Source organism: Heteronotia binoei, chromosome 11, assembly GCF_032191835.1.
Source record: "Heteronotia binoei isolate CCM8104 ecotype False Entrance Well chromosome 11, APGP_CSIRO_Hbin_v1, whole genome shotgun sequence".
NCBI lineage: Eukaryota > Metazoa > Chordata > Lepidosauria > Squamata > Gekkonidae > Heteronotia > Heteronotia binoei.
Genome location: NC_083233.1, coordinates 18,374,799 through 18,395,618, shown reverse-complemented (window position 1 = coordinate 18,395,618; position 20,820 = coordinate 18,374,799). Strand labels below are relative to the sequence as shown.

The 20,820-nt window shown below is 46.8% G+C and overlaps 1 protein-coding gene across 1 annotated transcript; it reads left to right on the top strand.

The window, feature by feature from the left end:
* Positions 1-2,251: 2,251 nt before the first annotated feature.
* On the top strand, positions 2,252-20,539 carry CHMP1B (charged multivesicular body protein 1B). The gene is made up of 8 exons (XM_060249039.1): positions 2,252-2,507; positions 11,454-11,551; positions 12,338-12,484; positions 12,724-12,792; positions 12,877-12,984; positions 15,806-15,849; positions 17,743-17,815; positions 19,817-20,539. Exons 1-8 carry the CDS (start codon positions 2,492-2,494, stop codon positions 19,859-19,861), a joined length of 600 nt encoding a protein of 199 aa, XP_060105022.1. The 5' UTR covers positions 2,252-2,491; the 3' UTR covers positions 19,862-20,539.
* Positions 20,540-20,820: the final 281 nt, after the last annotated feature.

Genomic DNA, 20,820 nt, shown 5'->3' with positions numbered 1-20,820 from the left:
CTTCTGAACAGTCTGGAGAGGGGTCTGGAGACTAAATCCTATGAGGAAAGGTTGAAGGAGCTGGGCATGTTTAGCCTGGAGAGGAGGCAGCTGAGAGGTGATATGTTCACCATCTTCAAGTACCTGAAGGGCTGTCATCTATTCTAAAGGATGGTGTGGAGTTGTTTTCTGTGGCCCCAGAAGGTAGGGCCAGAACCAATGGGTTGAAATTACATCAAAAGAGTTTCCGGCTCAATATTAGGAGGAACTTCCTGACTGTTAGAGCGGTTCCTCAGTGGAACAGGCTTCCTCAGGAGGTGGTGGGCTCTCTTTCCTTGGAGGTTTTTAAACAGAGACTAGATGGCCATCTGACAGCAATGAGGATCCTGTGAATTTAGGGGGAGGTATTTGTGAGTTTCCTGAATTGTGCAGGGGGTTGGAATAGATGGCCCTGAAGGTGCCTTCCAACTCTATGATTCTATGAATCGATTTCTTTCAACAGATTTTCTTGTGATTAACTTTTTGAGACTGGCTGTGCCAAAGGATGCATGTAAGTGAGTATAGTCTGTTTAGAAGGCATATGTATTTGTCTTTTTTCTTCTTTACGAAGAAATCTGCTGCGATTACAACAGTCAAGTTGCAACGCACAACAGCAAATGCTGCTATCGTCAAGAAGAGGCTTCTTGCCAATGGTTTTGTATGTCATCTGATTTCCAGTATTGATCGTTGAACTCTTTAAGTTTCACTTTTAAGAAAAGACACTTAACAAGAGTGGAGGGGTATTTGAGCAGCTAGCTATTTTGAATGCTTTTTGCCGCCTGGAATTGCTTATGTCACTAACTGCATAAGGTGTAAGGATCTGGTCCTGCCCTGGATCAGTAGTTCTAACAAAGTACGTCTTGCTGTGAACATGCATCTCTTCAATAAAATCCTTATTTGACTCAAATAAAAGAGGATGTTGATGAGAGCTACACAGAACCTGACACCTACAACTCTGCCCACTGTTGTCTCCATATTAGAGATGGTACTACATGTGTTTTCTTTCAGGAAGGGGTACGGTTGCCAACTCTAGGGTTGGAAAATATTGAAGATTTGGGGCTAGAACGTGGGGACAGCAGGGTAGCCCAGCAGGGCTGTGATGCCATAGAGCCCACCCTCCAGAGCTGCCATTCTCTCCAGGGGAAAATGGTCTTTGTAGCCTATTGTGAGTGATCTGATGGCCAACCTAGGGAGGAGGGTGGCTCAGTGGTAGTGCATCTGTGCACATTAAGCCGTAGGTTCAAGGCCTGCTGTCGCGAGTTAAAATGACAAGGTAGTAGTTGATGTTGAAACAGCCGTTGTCAGAGCCAGCGATTCTGGCATTGACAAGTTGCTAATTCATTCTAATACTTCAGAATGAGTTAAATGTGGAGCATTAAAATATATGAAGGTTTTTAAATGGTTATAATAAATTTTGTTATTCACCACAGTAGTTGTTTAACTTCCATTGTTTGTCCCATTTACTGTGATCCTTTTCCTTGTTACAATCCCCAGGTGGGGGCAGGGGATCCCCGGTTTGGGGGCCCTCCCCCACTTCAGGGTCATTATAAAGCGGGGGGGGGGATGTCTGCTGGGCACTCATTATTCCCTATGGAGACCGATTCCCATAGGGTATAATGGTGAATTGATCTGCTAGTATCTGGGGCGGGGTGTTTTTTTTTTGAGGCAGAGGCACCAAATTTGCAGCATAGCATCCGATGCCTCTCCTCAAAATACCCTCCAAGTTTCAAAAGGATTGGACCAGGGGGTCCAATTCCATGACCCCCAAAAGAAGGTGCCCCAATCCTTCATTATTTCCAATGGAGGAAAGGCATTTAAAAGGAGTGTGGTCCCTTTCAATGCGATGGCCAGATCAATTATGCTTGTCACACCCTTGCTCCTGGCTCCACCCCCAAAGTCCCCAGATATTTCTTGAATTGGACTTGGCAACCCTAAGAAGGATGCCAGTGGGTAGCCGTGTTGTTCTGAAGCAACAGAGAACAAAGAGTCCAGTAGCACCTTTAAGACAATCAAAGTTTAATTCTGGGAAGAAGCTTTTGTGACTCCTCGTTCAGCTACCCTCATTTTGCGAAGCCGGCGACCCCCCCTTTTCCAAACAACCCCGTGCAGTTACCCCTGACATCCTGCAGGGGCAGCCTTTTAAATAAACAACCCGCCGAGCGAAAAGGGAGGAAATGAGAGTTTTACGCCTGCGCTTTTGTGCACTTCTCCCGCTCGCCTGAAAAGCCGCGCTGTGATTGGGAGCCCGCAGCGCCCGCAGGCGCATGCGCCCTTGAGTCACCAACACAGCTCTCCGTTGCCGAGCTCCGCCTTCCGCGCGTGACAGGATGGAGGGGCGGAGGAGGAGGAGAAAGAGAAGGAGGAAGCAGGAAGTGAGTGCTCACAAACAAGACCGGAGTCTGGGCAGCGGCTGCCCTCGCGAGCTCAAGAGCCATCATCGCCGGGCCTCTGAGGTGCCTCCATAGCCGCCGCCATGTCAGCGATGGAGAGTATCCTTTCGGGGGTTGCGGGAGACAGAGGAACGTTCCTGATTGGGGGCTGTGGCGCTCGAGGGCGCCTAAGCCCCACCCCTCGCCCGTGAATGACAGGGAGGGGGCGGGACTTACCTGTTGGATTCCGGCGCTTGGGGGAGCTCTTGATTGGTGGGCGCTGACTGTGTGGGCGTTGTCTCGGAGTAGCCCCTTCCCCTTTTGCTGTGGGTGGGAGTCATGGCTGACGGAGGGTCTCCTTCTGGGTCCTCACCTGTTGGATTGTGTGTTGCTGTGAGTGGCAGCAGAAGGTGGAGCTTGTTGAGGGGGGGTGTGGCCCTGGAAGCCTTCCTTGGGGGTTTGATTACTATAAGTGTCCCCACAAAACTTGTGGCTTCTCAGAGCCTTAAAAGAATGAAATGAACTGATGTACAGTAGCTAAGAGGTGGGGTCCAGGAAGTCCCTGGCTCAAAGGTTATTTCCACCAACAACTTGCTAGGTTGCCTTCGGCAAGACATTCTACTCAAGTGTGAGCATTGGAGAAACGTTGACTGAGGGGTGATATGATAGAGGTTTACAAGATTATGCATGGGACAGAGAAGACAGAGAAAGAAGGACTTTTCTCCCTTTCTCACAGTGTGTGGACATTCAATGAAATTGCTGAGCAGTCAGGTTAGAATGGATAAAAGGAAGTACTTCTTCACCCAAAGGGTGATTAACTTGTGGAATTCACTGCCACAGGAGGTGGTTGCGGCTGCAAGCATAACAAGCTTCAAGAGGGGATTAGATAAGCTTATGGAGCAGAGGTCCATCGATGGCTATTAGCCACAGTGTATTGTTGGAACCCTCTATCTGGGGCAGTGATACTCTGTATTCTTGGTCCTTAGGGGGACACAGTGAGAGGGCTTCCAGTAGCCCTGGCGTCACTGATGGACCTCCTGATGGCACTTGGGTTTTTTGGCCACTATGTGACACAGAGTGTTGGACTGGATGGGCCATTGGCCTGATCCAACATGGCTTCTTATTTCCTCCCCCCCTCCCCCCCATGTGTGCAGTGTTTGGGGTGTGTGGTGTCTGTACTGCCCTAGCTGGTGTATCTGTTCTGATGGTTAAAGCAAGATAATGTGGCGGGCCTTGAAGATGCAAAACATTGTATAAGTGTCAAGTGTTGTAGAGGCATGATATCTGCTGGACTAGAGTCCACTTTGTAAGTGCATGAAGCGTGAACTTTGGTTGTGGGAATCTAGAGGAAAACAAGTTGTAGAAATGGTACATGAAAAATCCCAGTCATTGATGTGTGTGCCTGCAATATAAGCACTGGGAGATTGCATTAATAATTGGTGGTAGTGCGGTCTTTGTATCTCTTGCATCAATTTGTCTCCCTTGTTGTATAACTGTTAAGGAGAACATTTAATGGGATTGACGGTGTGGCTCTAAGCCGTGAAGGTTTATAGCTCCTGAAGGTACTGCTAGATTATTAGTGTTACTTCAAATAACTCCAAATATAGCTAGAGAGGGCAGGGATCCCTTTGGGAGTCCTCATTTTTCCACAGCCTCCTGTTTCAGAACTGAAGTTCTGCTCTCTCAAACTAAACAGGGCATCCCATGCAGAATTACTCTGATCAAAGCCAATTGAAATCAGTGAGTTTGGATTGGAGTAATTCTGCATAGAATTGCAGAGTAACCCAGGCCTGCACTAGACACCGATAGGGCTCAGTCTTCCTAACATCTGTCACTCGGTTTTGCCTGTGGATGACTTCGGTGATGCTGCATGATATCACCTCCACCCACCCCCCTTTTTAAAAATTTGGTTTCTCGCGGTGGATGTAGTTTTCTTTCTGTCTCTCTGAAATCTTGTCCTGTCAAGGAAAATAGAATCACTTCTTCCTTCTGTTTCAGTTGTCGAATGTACTCTTTCTGCTGTTTCATTGAAAGGCTACAGGACAAGCTGACTTAAGAGCTCTGTACTCTCGCACTGTTCCTATTAAGTAGGAAGTGTCCTGAATTTTACAACAGTTTCCAGGCTGGCTTGTTTTGTTCTCAGCCTGCCTTTTTGGGTGTTGAAAGTGATGCACTTCTGGTAAGTGTGATCTGAGAGAACAAGTAAAATTTTTAAGCTTTGTATCCTTTAGGCTTTAGGGGAAAAGCTAGCTGGTAGTTTTACTGTACCCAGCTTGCTGGGGGGGAAGTGTAGATGACTGGGGAAGGCAATGGCAAACCACCCCATAAAAAGTCTGCCATAAAAATGTTGTGATGTGATATCACCCCAGAGTTGGAAATGACTGGTGCTTGCACAGGGGGCTACCTTTACCTTTTTAGTTTTACTGTAGAGTGGATTTATTCAGCTCAAGGTGATTTCAGTTGAAGTGGGGAGGAAGGCTAATTTAAAATATAAATGACCCATTTATTATTTAGCTTTTTCCTATTTTATGTATGGCCACAGAAGCTATGCTATATGTTCCTTGAATATTTACCCTGAAAACTGTCTATAATTTTTTGGATAACAATTTTCATGACCTTATATAGAGATCTCTTTTACAACTTGCAGCCACAATAGGTCTTTTTGACCAGTCCTAGTTGGAATTGACTATAGAAACTGTTTCTTTCCACTGGTTTTTCTGCTTTTGGTTTGACTCATGAATGCAGAAGAATGAGGTGAGAGAATGGACTGTGTCATTACAGGCTGCACATGAAGGATCCCATTTCAGAATACTCATCTGTGTTGGAAACTCCCCGCAAATAGAAAACAGCTCAGGAAGCAAAGGGCGGGCTAGAAGCTTTCTCTGTGTTGTGCTAGATTTCTTCTTGGGGGGAATTTTAATTCAGAAGAGCATTTATAGCTGGAATTCAGGGCTAAGTCTTCCCCATCTTGTTTGTCATAGAACTTCCCTGACTTGCTAAACTCTCCACCACACCACTCCACTCCACTATACTCTCCACTAGAACTAAAGGCCGGTGGTAGTTACTGGTTAAATTGCTGTCTTCCTCCCCTTTCATCTAAGGTTTGGAAACCTTTCAGGGTTGCTGCAGTACATCTTCCTTGAAGCTGAGATGACTTGGAAGCTCTGACTGATGTGAAAGGTGTGGCCTTCCTCCTTGAGCATTCAGTGAGGTGAGAGCATATTTCAGGTAGAGCCCTGGGTGCGAATCACCATTCTGCTATGAAGCTCATTGGGCTAATCGCTCTAGGGCAGTGATGGTGAACCTTTTAGAGACCGAGTGCCCAAACTGCAACCCAAAACCCACTTATTTATTGCGAAGTGCCAACACGGCAATTTAACCTGAATATTGAGGTTTTAGTTTAGAAAAAACAACTCATAGTGAAATTAACAAACTGAAAGAATATTTGGTCTGCATAGCATTTGCTTAGGAAACCAACAAAATAGTAACATGTCAGAATGGGAGAATGATGGTGAGAGTGTCATAAGGCAATAAATGGAAGCTGTTCATTGCTCTGCTTGCAAGTCTGGGTTGAACTGAGAATATGCCTTTCCCAGAGGTGTTCCTGTCCACCTAATTTAATTTTGAACATGTAACATGTATTATAAACATCATTCTAGTTTGTCATTAGGAAAAAAGAATACATTAAAATATAGTGTGTTTAGTAGGAGCTGGTGGTTAGGGTGTCCAAATCAGATCTGGGAGGTCCTGATTCCTATGCCCACTCTGCCCTGGTAGTTTGCTGGGAAACCTTGGACCAGTAATATACTCTGAGTTAACCCGCCTCATAGGTTCGTTGTGAAGATAAAAGAGAAGGGGAGAGTGTGTCAAACCAACCTTCCTTTTGGGGGAAGAAGGCAGGGGATACATGATGTTAGTTAATAAATTAAGTTGATGAAAGGAGTCCACTGATTTATATGGCTAAATCTGAGTCCAGCAGCACCTTAGAGAGCAAGATTTTTGAGAGTCAAAGCTCCTTTTATCTAATCGAGGGAGCTCTAATGCTGGAAAGCTTGTGCCCCCTCCCCCAAATCTTGTTGGTCTCTAAGATGTTCCTGGGCTTGAATCTACTATGGACCAGCATGGCTACCCTTGAAAAGTTCAGGGATGGTCTGAACTGTATTAACTAAAAAGTCTGATGTGTTAAAGGAGGGCCAGTTTGGTGTAGAGGTTAAGTGTATGGACTTTTATCTGGGAGAACCGGGTTTGATTCCCCACTCCTCCACTTTTAACTGCTGGAATGGCCTTGGGTCAGCCATAGCTATCACAGAGCTGTCCTTGAAAGGGCAGCTTCTGGGAGAGCTTCTCTCAGCCCCACCTACCTTACAGGGTGTCTGTTGTGGGGGAGGAATATAAAGGAGATTGTGAGCTGCTCTGAGGCCCTGAGAGTCAGAGTGAAGGGTGGGATATAAATCCAATATCATCTTCTTTCTTTAAATTAAAACTGCAATCCTGTGCATGTGTAGAGAGTAGGTGCCACAGTGCTCACTGTAGATTACTTCCAAGTAACCATGGAGAGCAAGCCCAATGAGGAAAGGCTAAGGGACTTGGGGATATTCAGTCTTGAGAAGAGGAGGTTGAAGGGGGGGGAGACATGATTGCTCTTTAGAAGTATTAGAAGGGCTGCTACTTAGAGGAGGGCAGGGAGCTGTTCCTGCTGGCAGCAAAGGAGAGGACTGGCATAGGAAGAACTTTTTAACAGTAAGAGTTGTTCAACAGTGCAATCAACCCCTCACTGGCAGTCTTTAAGCAGCGGCTGGACAAACACTTGTCAAGGATGCTCTGGAAAACCAGAGCAGCAGTGCAACAGTTCAAAAACAGCTTATCAACAATTGGCCTTATGGTCCCTGTAGCTTGAAAGAGCTCTGCTCAGATACTGCTTTCAGAAGCATTGTATTTGAAAGCAAGGAAGCCTGCAGTTCCTCCCTTTCCACTCTTCCAGAGGCAATCCCGGCCGCTGTTTCTGCCAGATTAGTGGGATTCAGCATTTCCTGTAATAAACCCACATCCCTTTTAAAAAAGTGCTTGATTCAAGGTCCTGATCTCTCCTTCCTCCCCCCCCCCCAAACCCCACACACCCATGCTCTCTTCTTCCCTTCGACTTGGACCGTGCCACAGCAGTTTTGAAATATGAAACGCAACCAGGTCTTGACCACATGAAAACATGAAGCTGCTTTATACCCATCTCTCTAGTGCACGGGTGGCCAAACTGTGGCTCAGGAGCCCCATGTGGCTTTTTCAACACATCGTGTGGCTCTTGAAGCTCCCACCAGAGAAGGCATTTGTCTCTTTAAACCACTTCTTCAAGCCAAGCCAGCCAGTGGCTTGGAGAATGCATTTAAAGTTCAAGTTGCTTTCTTTCCACCTCTCTCTCTCCCTCCCCACCTATTTTCCTTCCTTCTCGCAGTTCGTCTCCGGTGGCTCTCACACATCTGACATTTATTCTATGTGACTCTTATGTTAAGCAAGTTTGGCCACCCCTGCCCTAGTGGGTCCCATCTAACCCCCTCCTTAAAACTGCAGGAACACCTGCAAGGAATTTTCCTCTGCTGCATTATGGTTGCACCCCCCCCCACACACACATCAGAATTCCAAAGGTGCCCACAAGTTCAAAAAGGTTGGAGTGTCCTGTTGTCTCTCTGAAGGAGGCCCAGTTAGGGTTGCCAGGTTTGGATTGGGAAATACTTGGAGATTTGGGGGAAGGAGGAGCTCCAATGAGAAACGACTCCAGAGCCTCGTGCGCAGGGTGGGGGCGGGGAGGGAGCGTGCATGCCCACAGAGAGGGCTCCGAGTGCTGCCTCTGGCACCCATGCCATAGGTTCGCCACCACTGCTCTAGCATAGCCTACCATGTAGGGATGTTTTGAGAGTAAAATGAAGTACAGAAACATATACCCTGAGCCGCTTGGACAAAGAGTTCACAGGGACGATCCACAGTTTGGCAGTGGTTCCATTGAGAACAAGTGTTAGACCTGGGCCTTGGAGCTAATTCTGAAGTATTAGAATGAATCAGCAACTTGTACATTACAAAAAAGGAAACTGAAATTTAACCTTGCGTTTACTGGAACATTTATTTTAGTGAAAGCCTTTTAACTAGATAAATTCATCTTTCTGTATTTTTAAAAAAGCTATATCTCGGTATCCAGTTTCTGTCCCAGCTGTTATAACTTCCTCATTGAATAGCTTATCATATCTGCAGTCCACTCTTAAGTAGGTCTACTCAGAATTCTACCGGAGTCTGCTCAGTGGGACTTACTCTCAGGAAAGTGTTCTTAGGGCTGCACTGTTAGTGTTGTAAATGCTTAGTAGGTGTTGTTTTGGCCATCCGATCCCCCATCTGTACAATATTCAAAATCTCAGAAATGAATGAGAAATAAGGAACTGTATCATCTTATGCTGCCATGGGACAGTCCTCAACTTTACACCTGTTGTTTTTGTGGATCTCAAGCTGCAACATTTAGCAAAAAATCAAGTTTAGGGTTTGCTGGACCCCTCAGCCCCTTTCTAGTAAAGGACTAAGCAAGGTGTCTAACTGCTGGGTTTGTAACTTAGAAGATATGATTCTGATATACTTAGGACCAGTGATCCTTCTAAGCTGCAGAGTCTTGTGAGCAAAAATTCTGCTTTGTGAGCTACTGGCATTAAAGTTGTGAGCTACTGCATAAATTAGTGTGCTCTGGGGTCATCCTTCCTGAGCGAAGACAAAAATGTGTGAGCTAAAAGCTAAAAATCTATGTGCTCGCTCACACTAACTCATCTTAGAGGGAACACTTTGGATCTGTCCAGTTATTCAGTCTTTTTGGCAGGAAGTTGTTATATTACATTTGTATGAGTCTATGCACTTACCTTGAGGGTGCTTGTGTACTTTTAGACTATTGGCCTGTTTCTTGGAGGATGACTGATTGGCCAGTGAGGTAGTAGTGGACCCTCCATGTCCTTACTGTTGCCAACACCCCCCCCCCCAAAAAAAAAACAAACCCTACCACACCAGACAAATACCCACCTCCAGTAATTCAGTGTATTGAGGCCATTACAACATTATCAACATTTGAAACTGTAGCATGTAGATGGCATTTGCACATGGCAATATTTTTAGGTATTTGGACACTGGTTTTAGATGCTTATCTATAGACTTAATAACATAAAAGAAGCCATGTTGGATCAGACCAGTAGCTCATCCAGTCCAATACTCTGTCGCACAGTGGCCAAAACCCAGGTGCCGTCAGGAGGTTCACTAGCAGGGCCAGGACTCTAGAAGTCCTCCCATTGTTGCCCACCCCAGCACCTAGAATAAAGAGCATCACTGTCCCAGACATAGTGTTCAGTCTGTACCTTGTGTCTAATAGCTACTGATAGACCTCTGCTCCATATGTTTATCCAATCCCCTCTTGAAGCTGTTTATGCTTGTAGCCATCCCTATTGTTGTATTTTTTTTTTATTTTTAGCTTTGGAATATTATGTTTAAAAATTAAAGTAAATACCGTAAGACGCACTTTTTCCTCCCAAAAAAGTGGGGGGGGGAAGTGTGTGCGTCTTACGGAGCGAAGGTACCATACGTACCTTCCTCGGGGGGGGGGGGGGGGTGATCCGCTGCCTCCGTCCCAGCGCTTCCCACCCCTGCCTGCCTGGCTCCAGCTCTGACGCTTACAGCAAGTGCCAGGATCGCTCCCTCCGCCCTCCGATCCCAGCGCTTGCTTTAAGCATCAGCGCTGAAGCCAGGCAGGCAAGCAGGGAGAAAGCACGCTGCCCCCTCCACAGCCAGCGCTTGCGAAGCGCTGCGTTTGCGGAGGGGGGGGGTGCTTCCTCTGTCCCTGTCTGCCTGGCTTCAGCTTGTGCTGATAGCAAGGGCTGGGATCGGAGGCTTGGCTGCCTCCGATCCCAGCCCTTGCTATCAGCAGAAGCTGTAGCCAGGCACAGAGGAATCACCCCCCCCCCCCTCCGCAAACCCAGCGCTTTGCGAGCGCCGGCTGTGGAGGGGGCGGCGTGCTTACTCCGTGCCTGCCTGGCTCCAGCTCTGATGCTTAAAGCAAGCGCCGGGATCGGAGGGCGGAGGGAGCGATCCTGGCGCTTGCTGTAAACGTCAGAGGTGGAGCCAGGCAGGCATGGAGGAAGCACGCTGCCCCCTCCGCAGCCGGCGCTCGCGAAGCGCTGGGTTTGCGGTGGGGGCAGCGTGGAGCGATCCCAGTGCTTGCTGGAAGAAGCTGGAGCCAGGCAGGCAGGCGCGGGAGAAGCGCCGGGATCGGAGGCAGAGGCAGCGGATCGCCCCCCAGGAGGAAGGTGCGTCCTATGGTCCGGAGCGCCTTATGGACCGAAAAATACGGTACATACACACACTATATGTTAACAAATGCAAAAATAACTCTTAATATATTTTGGCATACTTCAAGCCAAAGACTTCTCATTCCAATGGAACTTTTATCTCCCAAATCTCTTTAGTAGTTTTATATATCATCTTCCAAACACATTTTGTCCTGTAGCAGATCCACCACATGTATCTGAGGTTCACTCTGTTTGCTGTACGTAAGAGAGGCAGGTGCTTTTATTCTAGATTTAAGACTGAAATAGATTTTTTAAAATGGAATTCAAGCTTGTATTATGTGTTTTTTGGTTGGTTGACCCATAAGTCTAAGTAGGAGGGCAAAGGGGAGGGACGGTGGCTCAGTGGTAGAGCATCTGCTTGGGAAGCAGAAGGTCCCAGGTTCAATCCCCGGCATCTCCAAAAAAGGGTCCAGGCAAATGGGTGTGAAAAACCTCAGCTTGAGACCCTGGAGAGCCGCTGCCAGTCTGAGAAGACAATACTGACTTTGATGGACCAAAGGTCTGATTCAGTATAAGGCAGCTTCATATGTTCATGTTCAAAGTAAATGAAGTTTAATTTTGTATAATTAGCAAACTGTCAAACTACTGAACATTGTGCCTGAGTATCTGGAGAAAGCTTTCGAGCTTCGGCGAGTTCCTCTTCAGACTTTGCTGCTGGCATTGATGCGGTTTTGAGGATTTGGAACACCTTCCTTAACTCGAGTTGCAGAACATCTCTTTAACTTGAAATTTGCTGCCAAAGAATTGAACAGAAATTCCAAAAAGTGTGATAAAGAAGAAAAGCTTGAAAAAGCTAAAATAAAGAAGGTAAGCAAAAGGGTTTTTTAATTCAAAGTCTATATCCCGTTTGTTCCATTTGATCGCATGTCACTGGGATCTTCTAGCGGGATGTTAGAAGTGTACATAAAAACTGGAAGAGCTCATGTATACTTGTTTCTGGCCAAGATATGCTTCCATACATGATGATGGTGGTATTGGATTTATATCTCTGAATCTCAGTCTCAGAGCAGTCACAATCTCCTTTACCTTCCCCCCCCCCCCTCAACAACAGATGCCCTGTGAGGTAGATGGGGCTGAGAGAGCTCTTACAGCAGCTTCCCTTTCAAGGACAACTCCTATGAGAGCTATGGCTGCCCCAAGGCCATTCTAGCAGCTGCAAGTGAAGGAGTGGGGAATCAAACCCAGTTCTCCCAGATAAGAGTCTGCACACTTAATCACTACACCAAACTGGCTTTCTATATGTCTCCAGGGCAGCCATGTCCTGCAAACCTGAATATGGGTATTCTGTCTCTGGAAGATAATATGTCATGAGGCTGGATGATTGGTGTGTCTTTCAACCACCATTTGAAGAAGGCTTCAGAAGACGTCCAGGTCTTCTGGGATCTCTCATTTGAGTGTCCTTAAAGCATAGCGCTAATCTGCTTTGTGTGTAGTTCAGAGAATGACCTAGCAAATGTTCACCCAAGTGTCTTACCTCATTTTCTGCAGATAAGGGTTATAAGCTTGAAATTGTTGGGACATAATTCTCAAAAGAAGTAAGAAAAAAAAATGTGCTCTGCTTTCTTTCCTTTTTCTTTCCTTTTTTTAAAAAAGGCAATTCAGAAAGGTAATACGGAAGTTGCAAGAATACATGCCGAAAATGCAATCCGACAGAAGAACCAAGCGATCAACTTCTTGCGCATGAGCGCTCGGGTGGATGCTGTGGCAGCGAGGGTTCAGACGGCAGTAACTATGGGCAAGGTGAGCAGCTTGCTGGCGGTTTTAGTAAGGATCACGGGTTTCCAAAATATCAGTTTGCACTGTGCATAGCAAGGCGGATCCACAGGTTTTCTTGCAAATTTCTGTGGCCAGTTCATATTGTGACTGAAACCAATATCTGCAGAGAAAGATATTCCAGATTTCCTGACGCAGGTGAGCAATGTATCAGTGATCTCCACTGCACGCCTCTTGATGTGGCTGCTATATTTGTTGTCTTCCAGGTGACAAAGTCAATGGCTGGAGTGGTTAAATCTATGGATGCCACCTTGAAAACTATGAACTTGGAAAAGGTAAAACTTATACAGTGAGTTCCAAATTTGCCTTTGGCCCTGAGGTTGTGTGCTCTTGCCTTGATACCATTTCCTTCTCTGCAGATCTCTGCTTTGATGGACAAATTTGAACAGCAGTTTGAAACCTTAGACGTCCAGACGCAGCAGATGGAAGACACGATGAGCAGTACCACCACGCTAACAACACCACAGGTGAGATCAACAGAGGCTCGTAGGACTCGAAGAGCTGTTTTCCCTATCAGTTATTACCCATCGTTGCCACGGTGAGGAACTTTCAGAGAAAGGTCTGGGCAGATTTGGAAGGAATCTTCCACTTTTTTCCTAGAGCCACTATTATCTGGGGGAACCGGGTTTGATTCCTCACTCCTTCGCATGCAACTGCCGGAGTGACCTTGGGTCAGTCATAACTCTCTCAGAGCTGATCCTCTCAAGAGCATTTCTCTCAGAGTTCTCTCAGCCCCACCTGCCTCCCAGGATGCCTGTTGTGGGGAAGGGAAGGAGATTGTAAGCCAATACTAGTTAGGGGAGGGATGGTGGCTCAGTGGTAGAGCATCTGCTTGGGAAGCAGAAGATCCCAGGTTCTATCCCCGCCATCTCCAACTAAAAGGGTCCAGGCAAATAGATGTGAAAAGCCTCAGCTTGAGACCCTGGAGAGCCGGTGCCAGTCTGAGTAGACAATACTGACTTTGATGGACCGAGGGTCTGATTCAGTATAAGGCAGCTTCATATGTTCATATATGTTCATATGTTCAATGAACCGGGGCGGGGGGCGGTATAAATCTAATCTCTTCTTCTTGGCTACCAAAGAAAGCAGATTTTGGTCTGAAAGCAAAACGGTACAGCTAAATCACCTTTTTTATTTACAGTTACATCATTATACTAGTAAGAGGGTCCAGTTTAGAGAGCGCAGGATTCAGCTTGGGGAAAATAATTCGCACTGCCCTAGCTGGTCAGGCGCGAAAGGCTGTGGGGTCTGATCAGCGCCCTCCTTCCCTGTCTTATCAGCACTTGAGACTGATCCTGGTGGTAGAAGTGCCATCAAGACACAGTCGACTCACGGTGATCTCATAGGGTTTTCGAGGCAAGGGACGAACAGAGGTGGCTTGCCATTGCCTGCCTCGGTGTAGTGACCTTGGACTTCCTTCGTGGTCTCCCATCCAAGTACTAACCAGGACGCTATGTCAAGTCCCGGTTCTCCTTCAATAATTATGACTCGCCATGTATTTGGGTAAGCATTTATTGTAAGGCCGGATACAGTGACACTTGACACGTAGTCGGTGTCGAAACTGGTATATAGCATCGATTATATACTCTTGCAGTGGCCGTTACAAGCGCACCCCAATTTAGGGCACAAAGACAGTTTAAACTTAGTGGCTACAAAGCCGCTACAAAGCATTCTGTAAGGCATCCTGAGATAGGAGCTGTGGCCTTGAGTGGCAGGCAGCTTTCCCAAGAGGTAGGCAGTTAAGTTTAGTTTCTCCAGCAGGCTAAGCATGCATTCCTCAGATTACATCAAAGAGATACAGAAAATAACAAGGGCCTTGACACCAACACTGCTTGTGTTTGTAAAGTGCCATTGAGTTGCAGCCAACTTACAGCCAACCCAGCAAAGGAAGTCCAAGGTCACTACACCGAGGCAGGCAATGGCAAACCACCTCTGTTCGTCCCTTGCCTTGAAAACCCTATGAGATCACCATGAGTCAAGCAAATGAGAAGCAGAGTTGGTTTGCCATTGAGAGCCAGCTTGGTGTAGTGGTTAAGTGTGCGGACTCTTATCTGGGAGAACCGGGTTTGATTCCCCACTCCTCCACTTGCACCTGCTGGAATGGCCTTGGGTCAGCCATAGCTCTTATCTGGGAGAACCGGGTTTGATTCCCCACTCCTCCACTTGCACCTGCTGGAATGGCCTTGGGTCAGCCATAGTACTTGCAGGAGTTGTCCTTGAACGGGCAGCTGCTGTGAGAGCTCTCTCAGCCCCACCCAGCTCACAGGGTGTCTGTTGTGGGGGGAGAAGGTATAGGAGATTGTAAGCTGTTCTGAGTCAGAGAGAAGGGTGGGGTATAAATCTGCAGTCGTCTTCTTCCTCTGCAAAAGTTGTTCTAGGTGGTCTTCCATCCAAATGTTGACTCTGCTTAGCTTCTGAGATATGAAGAAATCAGGCCGTCCAGATCAGGGCGACTGGCCCCAGTGTAAGGACATTGGGAGCGAGATCTGCCAGGTGCATTTCCACTTGAGGAGCTGCATCCAGACCAGGAAACCAGTTAGAGGCTGGAACATGAATATTAGCAGGATTGCATTGAATTAGAACAACGGGGGGCAAACAGCAGCTCGTGAGTCACATGTGGCTCTTTCACATATATTCTGTGGCTCTCCAAGCCCCTGCCACCCCATTGGTGGCTTAGAGAATATGTTTAAAGTTAAAGTTGCTTTCTTTCCACCTTTACCTCCCTTCCCCCCATCTATTTGCCTCTCAAACATCTGATGTTTATTGTATGTGGCTCTTACGTTAAGCAGGTTTGGCTACCCCTGAACTGGAAAAATCTTCAGTTCTGTATTGTTTAGAGGTGTGGGTGAGGGGTTCTTGGTAGACCGGCTTGGACAGACACTGTCTTTCCTGTCCATACCATGCAGCCAAATCGATGTGCGTGTTTGTAATACACTCGGGTCACATAGAATGCTGGTATGATCCAAAAGGCCTAGCTTCTAGAAGTCTTCCCGAGTTTTGGGTGTGGCTTAGCATTGGTCTACTGATTTGAGAAAATGCAGCCTCAAAGCCACTTTAGGCAAAAGTTTCACTGGATCCAGGCCAGGAAAAACATCCCAAATCCTGATCCAGTGGATTTAAGGCAATAGTTGCATAAGTGGAGGTGGTTTATACGCTTGTTGCTCCCCCTAGTGGTAATGTACTTGAAGTTTTTAAATTTGGATGGTCTTTCTCATTTGTTCTGCTGCCGTGTATTATAATATAAACTGTTTTGGTCATCTCTGTATTTTTTTTTCTTTTTTGCTCCAGAATCAAGTGGATCTGCTTCTTCAAGAAATGGCTGACGAAGCAGGGTAAGCGTAAACTTAAAAGTTGAAACCTCAGGCATCGTAATGGCAGAAACGCCCAGTGATGTACTCGAGCGTTATCAGTCCTCCCTTGTTCTGCCTGCTTCAGCAAATGTGCGGGCATTTGACTGCATGGGAATAGCTTCATATAAATATTATGCTGTATTTTTGCAAGGACATTTCCAGTCTCTCCGTTGGGTCATTCATATTTGAAACGAAGGCAGAATTTCTCATGAAAGGTTTGGAAAGAAAAAGCAATGGAACCTGTATTAAGACGGCACTGGGATATTAAGTGGGCAGTGCCCACTGCAGAAGATCCTCCTTGTCTTGGGTTCCAAACTCCTGAACTGGTCTCTTCAGCTGTCTCCTGAATATCTGCTTGGTCTGCAGCAGTTATTTGGGGTGGCTGTTTAGCTCCAGGCCAAGAAAAGCTTAATCTGTCCACTTCTGCTTATTAAACCTGATACAAGGGAAGGGCATGTTCCTTCTGGCCAGCTGGTAACTTTAATCTTGGTCCTGAGGGGGGGAGGAGTTAGGCTGGGGTGGAGAGATCACCAGGGGGCCTTAAGTGAAATCTGCTTCTCCCACATCCAGGCCTAGCAGGGCATTCAAGAAGAAGACTGCAGATTTATATCCCCCCCCCCCCCGCCCTTCTCTCTGAATCAGAGACTCAGAGCGGCTTACAATCTCCTGTATCAGGGGTGGCCAACAGTAGCTCTCTAGATGTTTTTTGCCTACAACTCCCATCAGCCCCAGCCAGCATGGCCAATGGCTGGGGCTGATGAGAGTTGTAGGCCCTGTCCTATATCTTCTCTCTCCACAACAGACTCCCCCCACAACAGGGTGGGGCTGAAAGCGCTCTCACAGCAGCTGCCCTTTCAAGGACAACCTCTGCCAGAGCTATGGCTGACCCAAGGCCATTCCAGCAGCTGCAAGTGGAGGAGTGGGGAATCAAACCCATTTCTCCCAGATAAGAGTCTGCACGCTTCACCACCACATCAAACAGGCTCTCCCTGAATCATATTAGGCTTTGAAGAAATTAGTAAAGTATAACCGGATGTGTACAGGCAGGAGCTTGGGAGTTACATATATGTCTGAGAGAGCACATGTAGGATTTGTCACGCCTGGCAGACAAGCGAGTGGAGAAACACCCAACATATTTGCAGAGGATCTGGGGGCACGTTCTGCGACACACACGTCGCTCACGCTGACTTAAGCCCTTTGAGTCTCATGATTCTCCTTCATGAGTCGAGCATGACGCTTGTGTCATTGGGGGGAATGCGCTGAGGATTAGGAGATGTAAGCGTGCGAAAGGGGGCAATTCAAAGGGAAAGGCTTTGGCTCTGTGGCAAAGCACCTGCCTTGCATGTTGGGGGCCCCAGGTTCAGTCTCCAGCATCTCCCGTTACAAGGACTGGGCGTCAGTTGATATGAGAGACCTCCAGCTGAAACCCTGGGGAGCTGGTGCCGCTCAAAGGCCAGACTGATTGTGAGGGACCGGTGTTCTGAGTCAGTTTGGTGTAGTGGTTAAGTGCGCGGACTCTTATCTGGAAGAACTAGGTTTGATTCCCCACTCCTCCACTTGCACCTGCTGGAATGGCCTTGGGTCAGCCATAGCTCTCCTTGAAAGGGCAGCAGGTATAAAAACTCTCTCAGCCCCACCTACCTCACAGGGTGTCTGTTGCGGGGAGAGAAGATATAGTTGATTGTAAGCTGCTCTGAGTCTGTTTTCAGAGAGAAGGGCGGAGCATAAATCTGCAGTCTTCCTCAGTGTAAGGCAGCTTCATGTGTTCAGTTTCCAGCATGTGTTTTGTGGCAACATGGACCTAAGAGATGGGTCCAGGGTTTTTTTTTTGATTGCACATGCAGTAATCTTGGCTTCTCTTCTTTTGGCTTCCAGCCTTGACTTGAATATGGAGCTACCTCAAGGACAGACAGGTTCTGTCGGCACGAGTGTTGCTTCCGCGGAACAGGTAAGCTTTTCGTTTAATGATGCTGTAGCATCATTAAAAAATGTAGCAGTATTGAAAACTTAGAAGTGGGCTGGCATCCGGGGAACTTTACCTATATTGCCTTCCGCTAGCACATAATTAGGGGCCCCGTGGCACAGAGTAGTAAAGCTGCAGTACTGCAGTCTGAGCTCTCTGCTCACAACTTGAGATCAATCCTGGCGGAAGCTGGGTTCAGGTAGTCAGCTCCAGGTTGACTCGGCCTTCCATCCTTCCGAGGTCGGTAAAATGAGTACCCAGCTTGCTGGGGGGAAAGTGTAGATGACTGGGGAAGGAAGGACAAACCACCCCATAAAAAAGTGTAGTGTAAAAATGTGATGCGACATCACCCCAGAGTCGGAAATGACTGGTGCTTGCACCTACCTTTACCTTTTTAGCACATAATTTGGCTCAGTGTTGAGTTGGGATGATGGTATATTTGAAGAAGCTGCCTTATTCCTTCTCGCAGTGCCCTTCATTTTTAATTTTTAGAATATGTGTGTATTTGTATATATACGAAACATCAATATAGATATGAATTTTAAGAGGTTATACAGATCTTTCATTGCCCGTTTAATTCTCCAGCCTTCCTTTTCTTCCAACATAGCCCTTAAGATGTAAAATTATCTTTGAAAGTTCTCGGCAGTTAAAAAAATCAGATATTTACTGTAGGGGTTCCCCCCCCCCCCACTGTGGAACCTGTTCCTACTTTCACACCCACAACAAAGAGGCAATCAGTTCTCATCAGTGGGAAATAGAGCAAGGGGAGGCCAGAGAGATGGCAAGAATTGAAAGGAAGTTTTTAAGTTAAAAGTACGGATGGAATAAGTAATAAATAAAAGCAGAGCAGTACCTAGGATGATAGTTGCGCTAGACTACAATCCTATTCCATTACAAGGTGCCCTCTTATGCTGTTCTATTCTTCTACTGTTCTGTCCCTTCAAAAAAAAAAAAGTCATTCAGCACATTTCTGTCTGGCACATTTAGCAGAACCGAAGCTTCTTCTCACATCTAAAGCTATTGCTTGTTCTTTACATGCCAAGTATGAGGAGTGCATCTTAATGCCCAGTCTTTGGAAGACAATTTCTTGTGCATTCCTAAGACTGAGCTGAACTATTTACTTACCTCTTTCTTGGTTTTAATGACTGGACGTTCCCTCTGTCTTATGTTCCCTCTTAGCTGCAGAGTCTTGTGAGCAAAAATTCTACTTTGTGAGCTGCTGGCATTAAAGCTGTGGGCTGCTGCAGCAATGAGTGTGCTCTGGGGTCATCCTTCCTGAGCTAAGACAAAAATGTGTGAGCTGGAGGCTAAAAAATTGTGAGCTAGCTCACGCTAACTCAGCTTAGAGGGAACACTGGCAGTGGTCATTGTGCACCTTCCAATGATTCTGAGACCCAGCAGTCCAGTTCAGACGTACTCTGTCTTGGAAGCAAAGATCCTTGGACCTTGCGGGATCTTGCATGCACAGCGCTGGGTCATGTTGTGCTTATACCTTTAAGTTGGGGTAAAAATTCCAGAGGAGCAGCTGTCGCAGCAGAAATAAACAGAAGCTTAGTGATATCTTAAACTGGCAAGATCACATTTCGGCTTTTTGTGGAATAGAAGAGATAACCCTGGGAGATGGAATCTTGGCGATCTTTAGGAAGAGCCCCATGGCACAGTACTGCAGTCCTAAGCACTGCTCACGACCTGAGTTCGATCCCGGTGGAAGCTGGTTTCAGGTAGCCGGCTCGAGGTTGACTCAGCCTTCCAGCCTTCCGAGGTCGGTAAAACGAGCACCCAGCTTGCTGGGAGGAAAGTGTAGAGGACTGGAGAAGGCCATGGCAAACCACCCCCTCAAAAGTCTGCCGTGAAAATGTTGTAAAAGCAACGTCACCCCAGAGTCAGAAACGACTGGTGCTTGCACAGGGGACTACCTTCACCTTTTTAGATTCCTTTAGCAGCAGATCGCTGAGTGTCTTTTTTCCCCCCCTTTGTCCTTCGCAGGATGAGCTCTCGCAAAGACTGGCTCGCCTTCGTGATCAAGTGTGACGGGAAGAATCAGTTCAGCAGTTCTTCATGTATGCTTCCAAAGCATTCTGTGTACATAACTCCTGGCTCCGTTAGGAATTCCTCTGTCTGACACATCTGGATATTTGTCCAGCGTGCTAAAGGGTGCTCCTCTTTGTCTTGCTGCGCTTTCTAAAATACATTAACTCAAAACGTGGTATTAACCCTTCGGCATTGTGTGTGTGGTTTTCTAGTTCCGTACAGCACATTCTCTCCCCCCCCCCCCCAGTTGAAGCTTCTATTTTTGCAGATGTTCTTCATATAAAGACCCTGGTGGAAATGTCTATTTAGCCGAGTGTAATGTCAGTTCATCCCATTAAGAGGAAAGTTGCACCCCTAACATATGTGATTTTAAGTTATATAGCGGGGTTTTAAATTATGGTTAAGGGCTGTGGTTGGCAGAGGTGGCGCACGTCAGCTGCGTGATCATGACACTTAATGCTCAAGAAACACAAAACAGACCAGGTGGACAGAATGGTACATGTAAGTGTGTACTGTGCCTATATGTATATTCTTTAAACTGTACTAGATTATCTGCCTTTGGCATTGCAGAGCAAGCATTCTTGTAGCGAGGCTGAAAACGACAGCCGCCTCAGCTGTCATCACTGGAACCTATCGTCACTTCCGTTCCAAAGGAATAAAATATATTTTTCAACACTTTGCTTAGGTATTCTCTCATATTTCTTAATTGTTGTGCCTAGAGTTTGGCTCAGGTTTCTTTTAAAGTGGTGCTCCCCAACCTTTTTGGCACCAGGAACCAGTTCTGTGGAAGACGGTTCTTCCACGGACGGGGGCGAGGGGAGCGGAGGATGGTTTCGAGATGATCCTTTATTTCTATTAGTTTGGTGTGGTGGTTAAGTGCGTGGACTCTTATCTGGAAGAACCGGGTTTGATTCCCCACTCCTCCACTTGAAGCTGCTAGAATGGCCTTGGGTCAGCCA

Coding starts and splice junctions, on each gene's coding strand:
- CHMP1B (XM_060249039.1), top strand. Junction 12,793..12,876: donor AAACTATGAACTTGGAAAAG/GTAAAACTTATA, acceptor CCTTCTCTGCAG/ATCTCTGCTTTGATGGACAA. Junction 12,985..15,805: donor CCACGCTAACAACACCACAG/GTGAGATCAACA, acceptor TTTTTGCTCCAG/AATCAAGTGGATCTGCTTCT.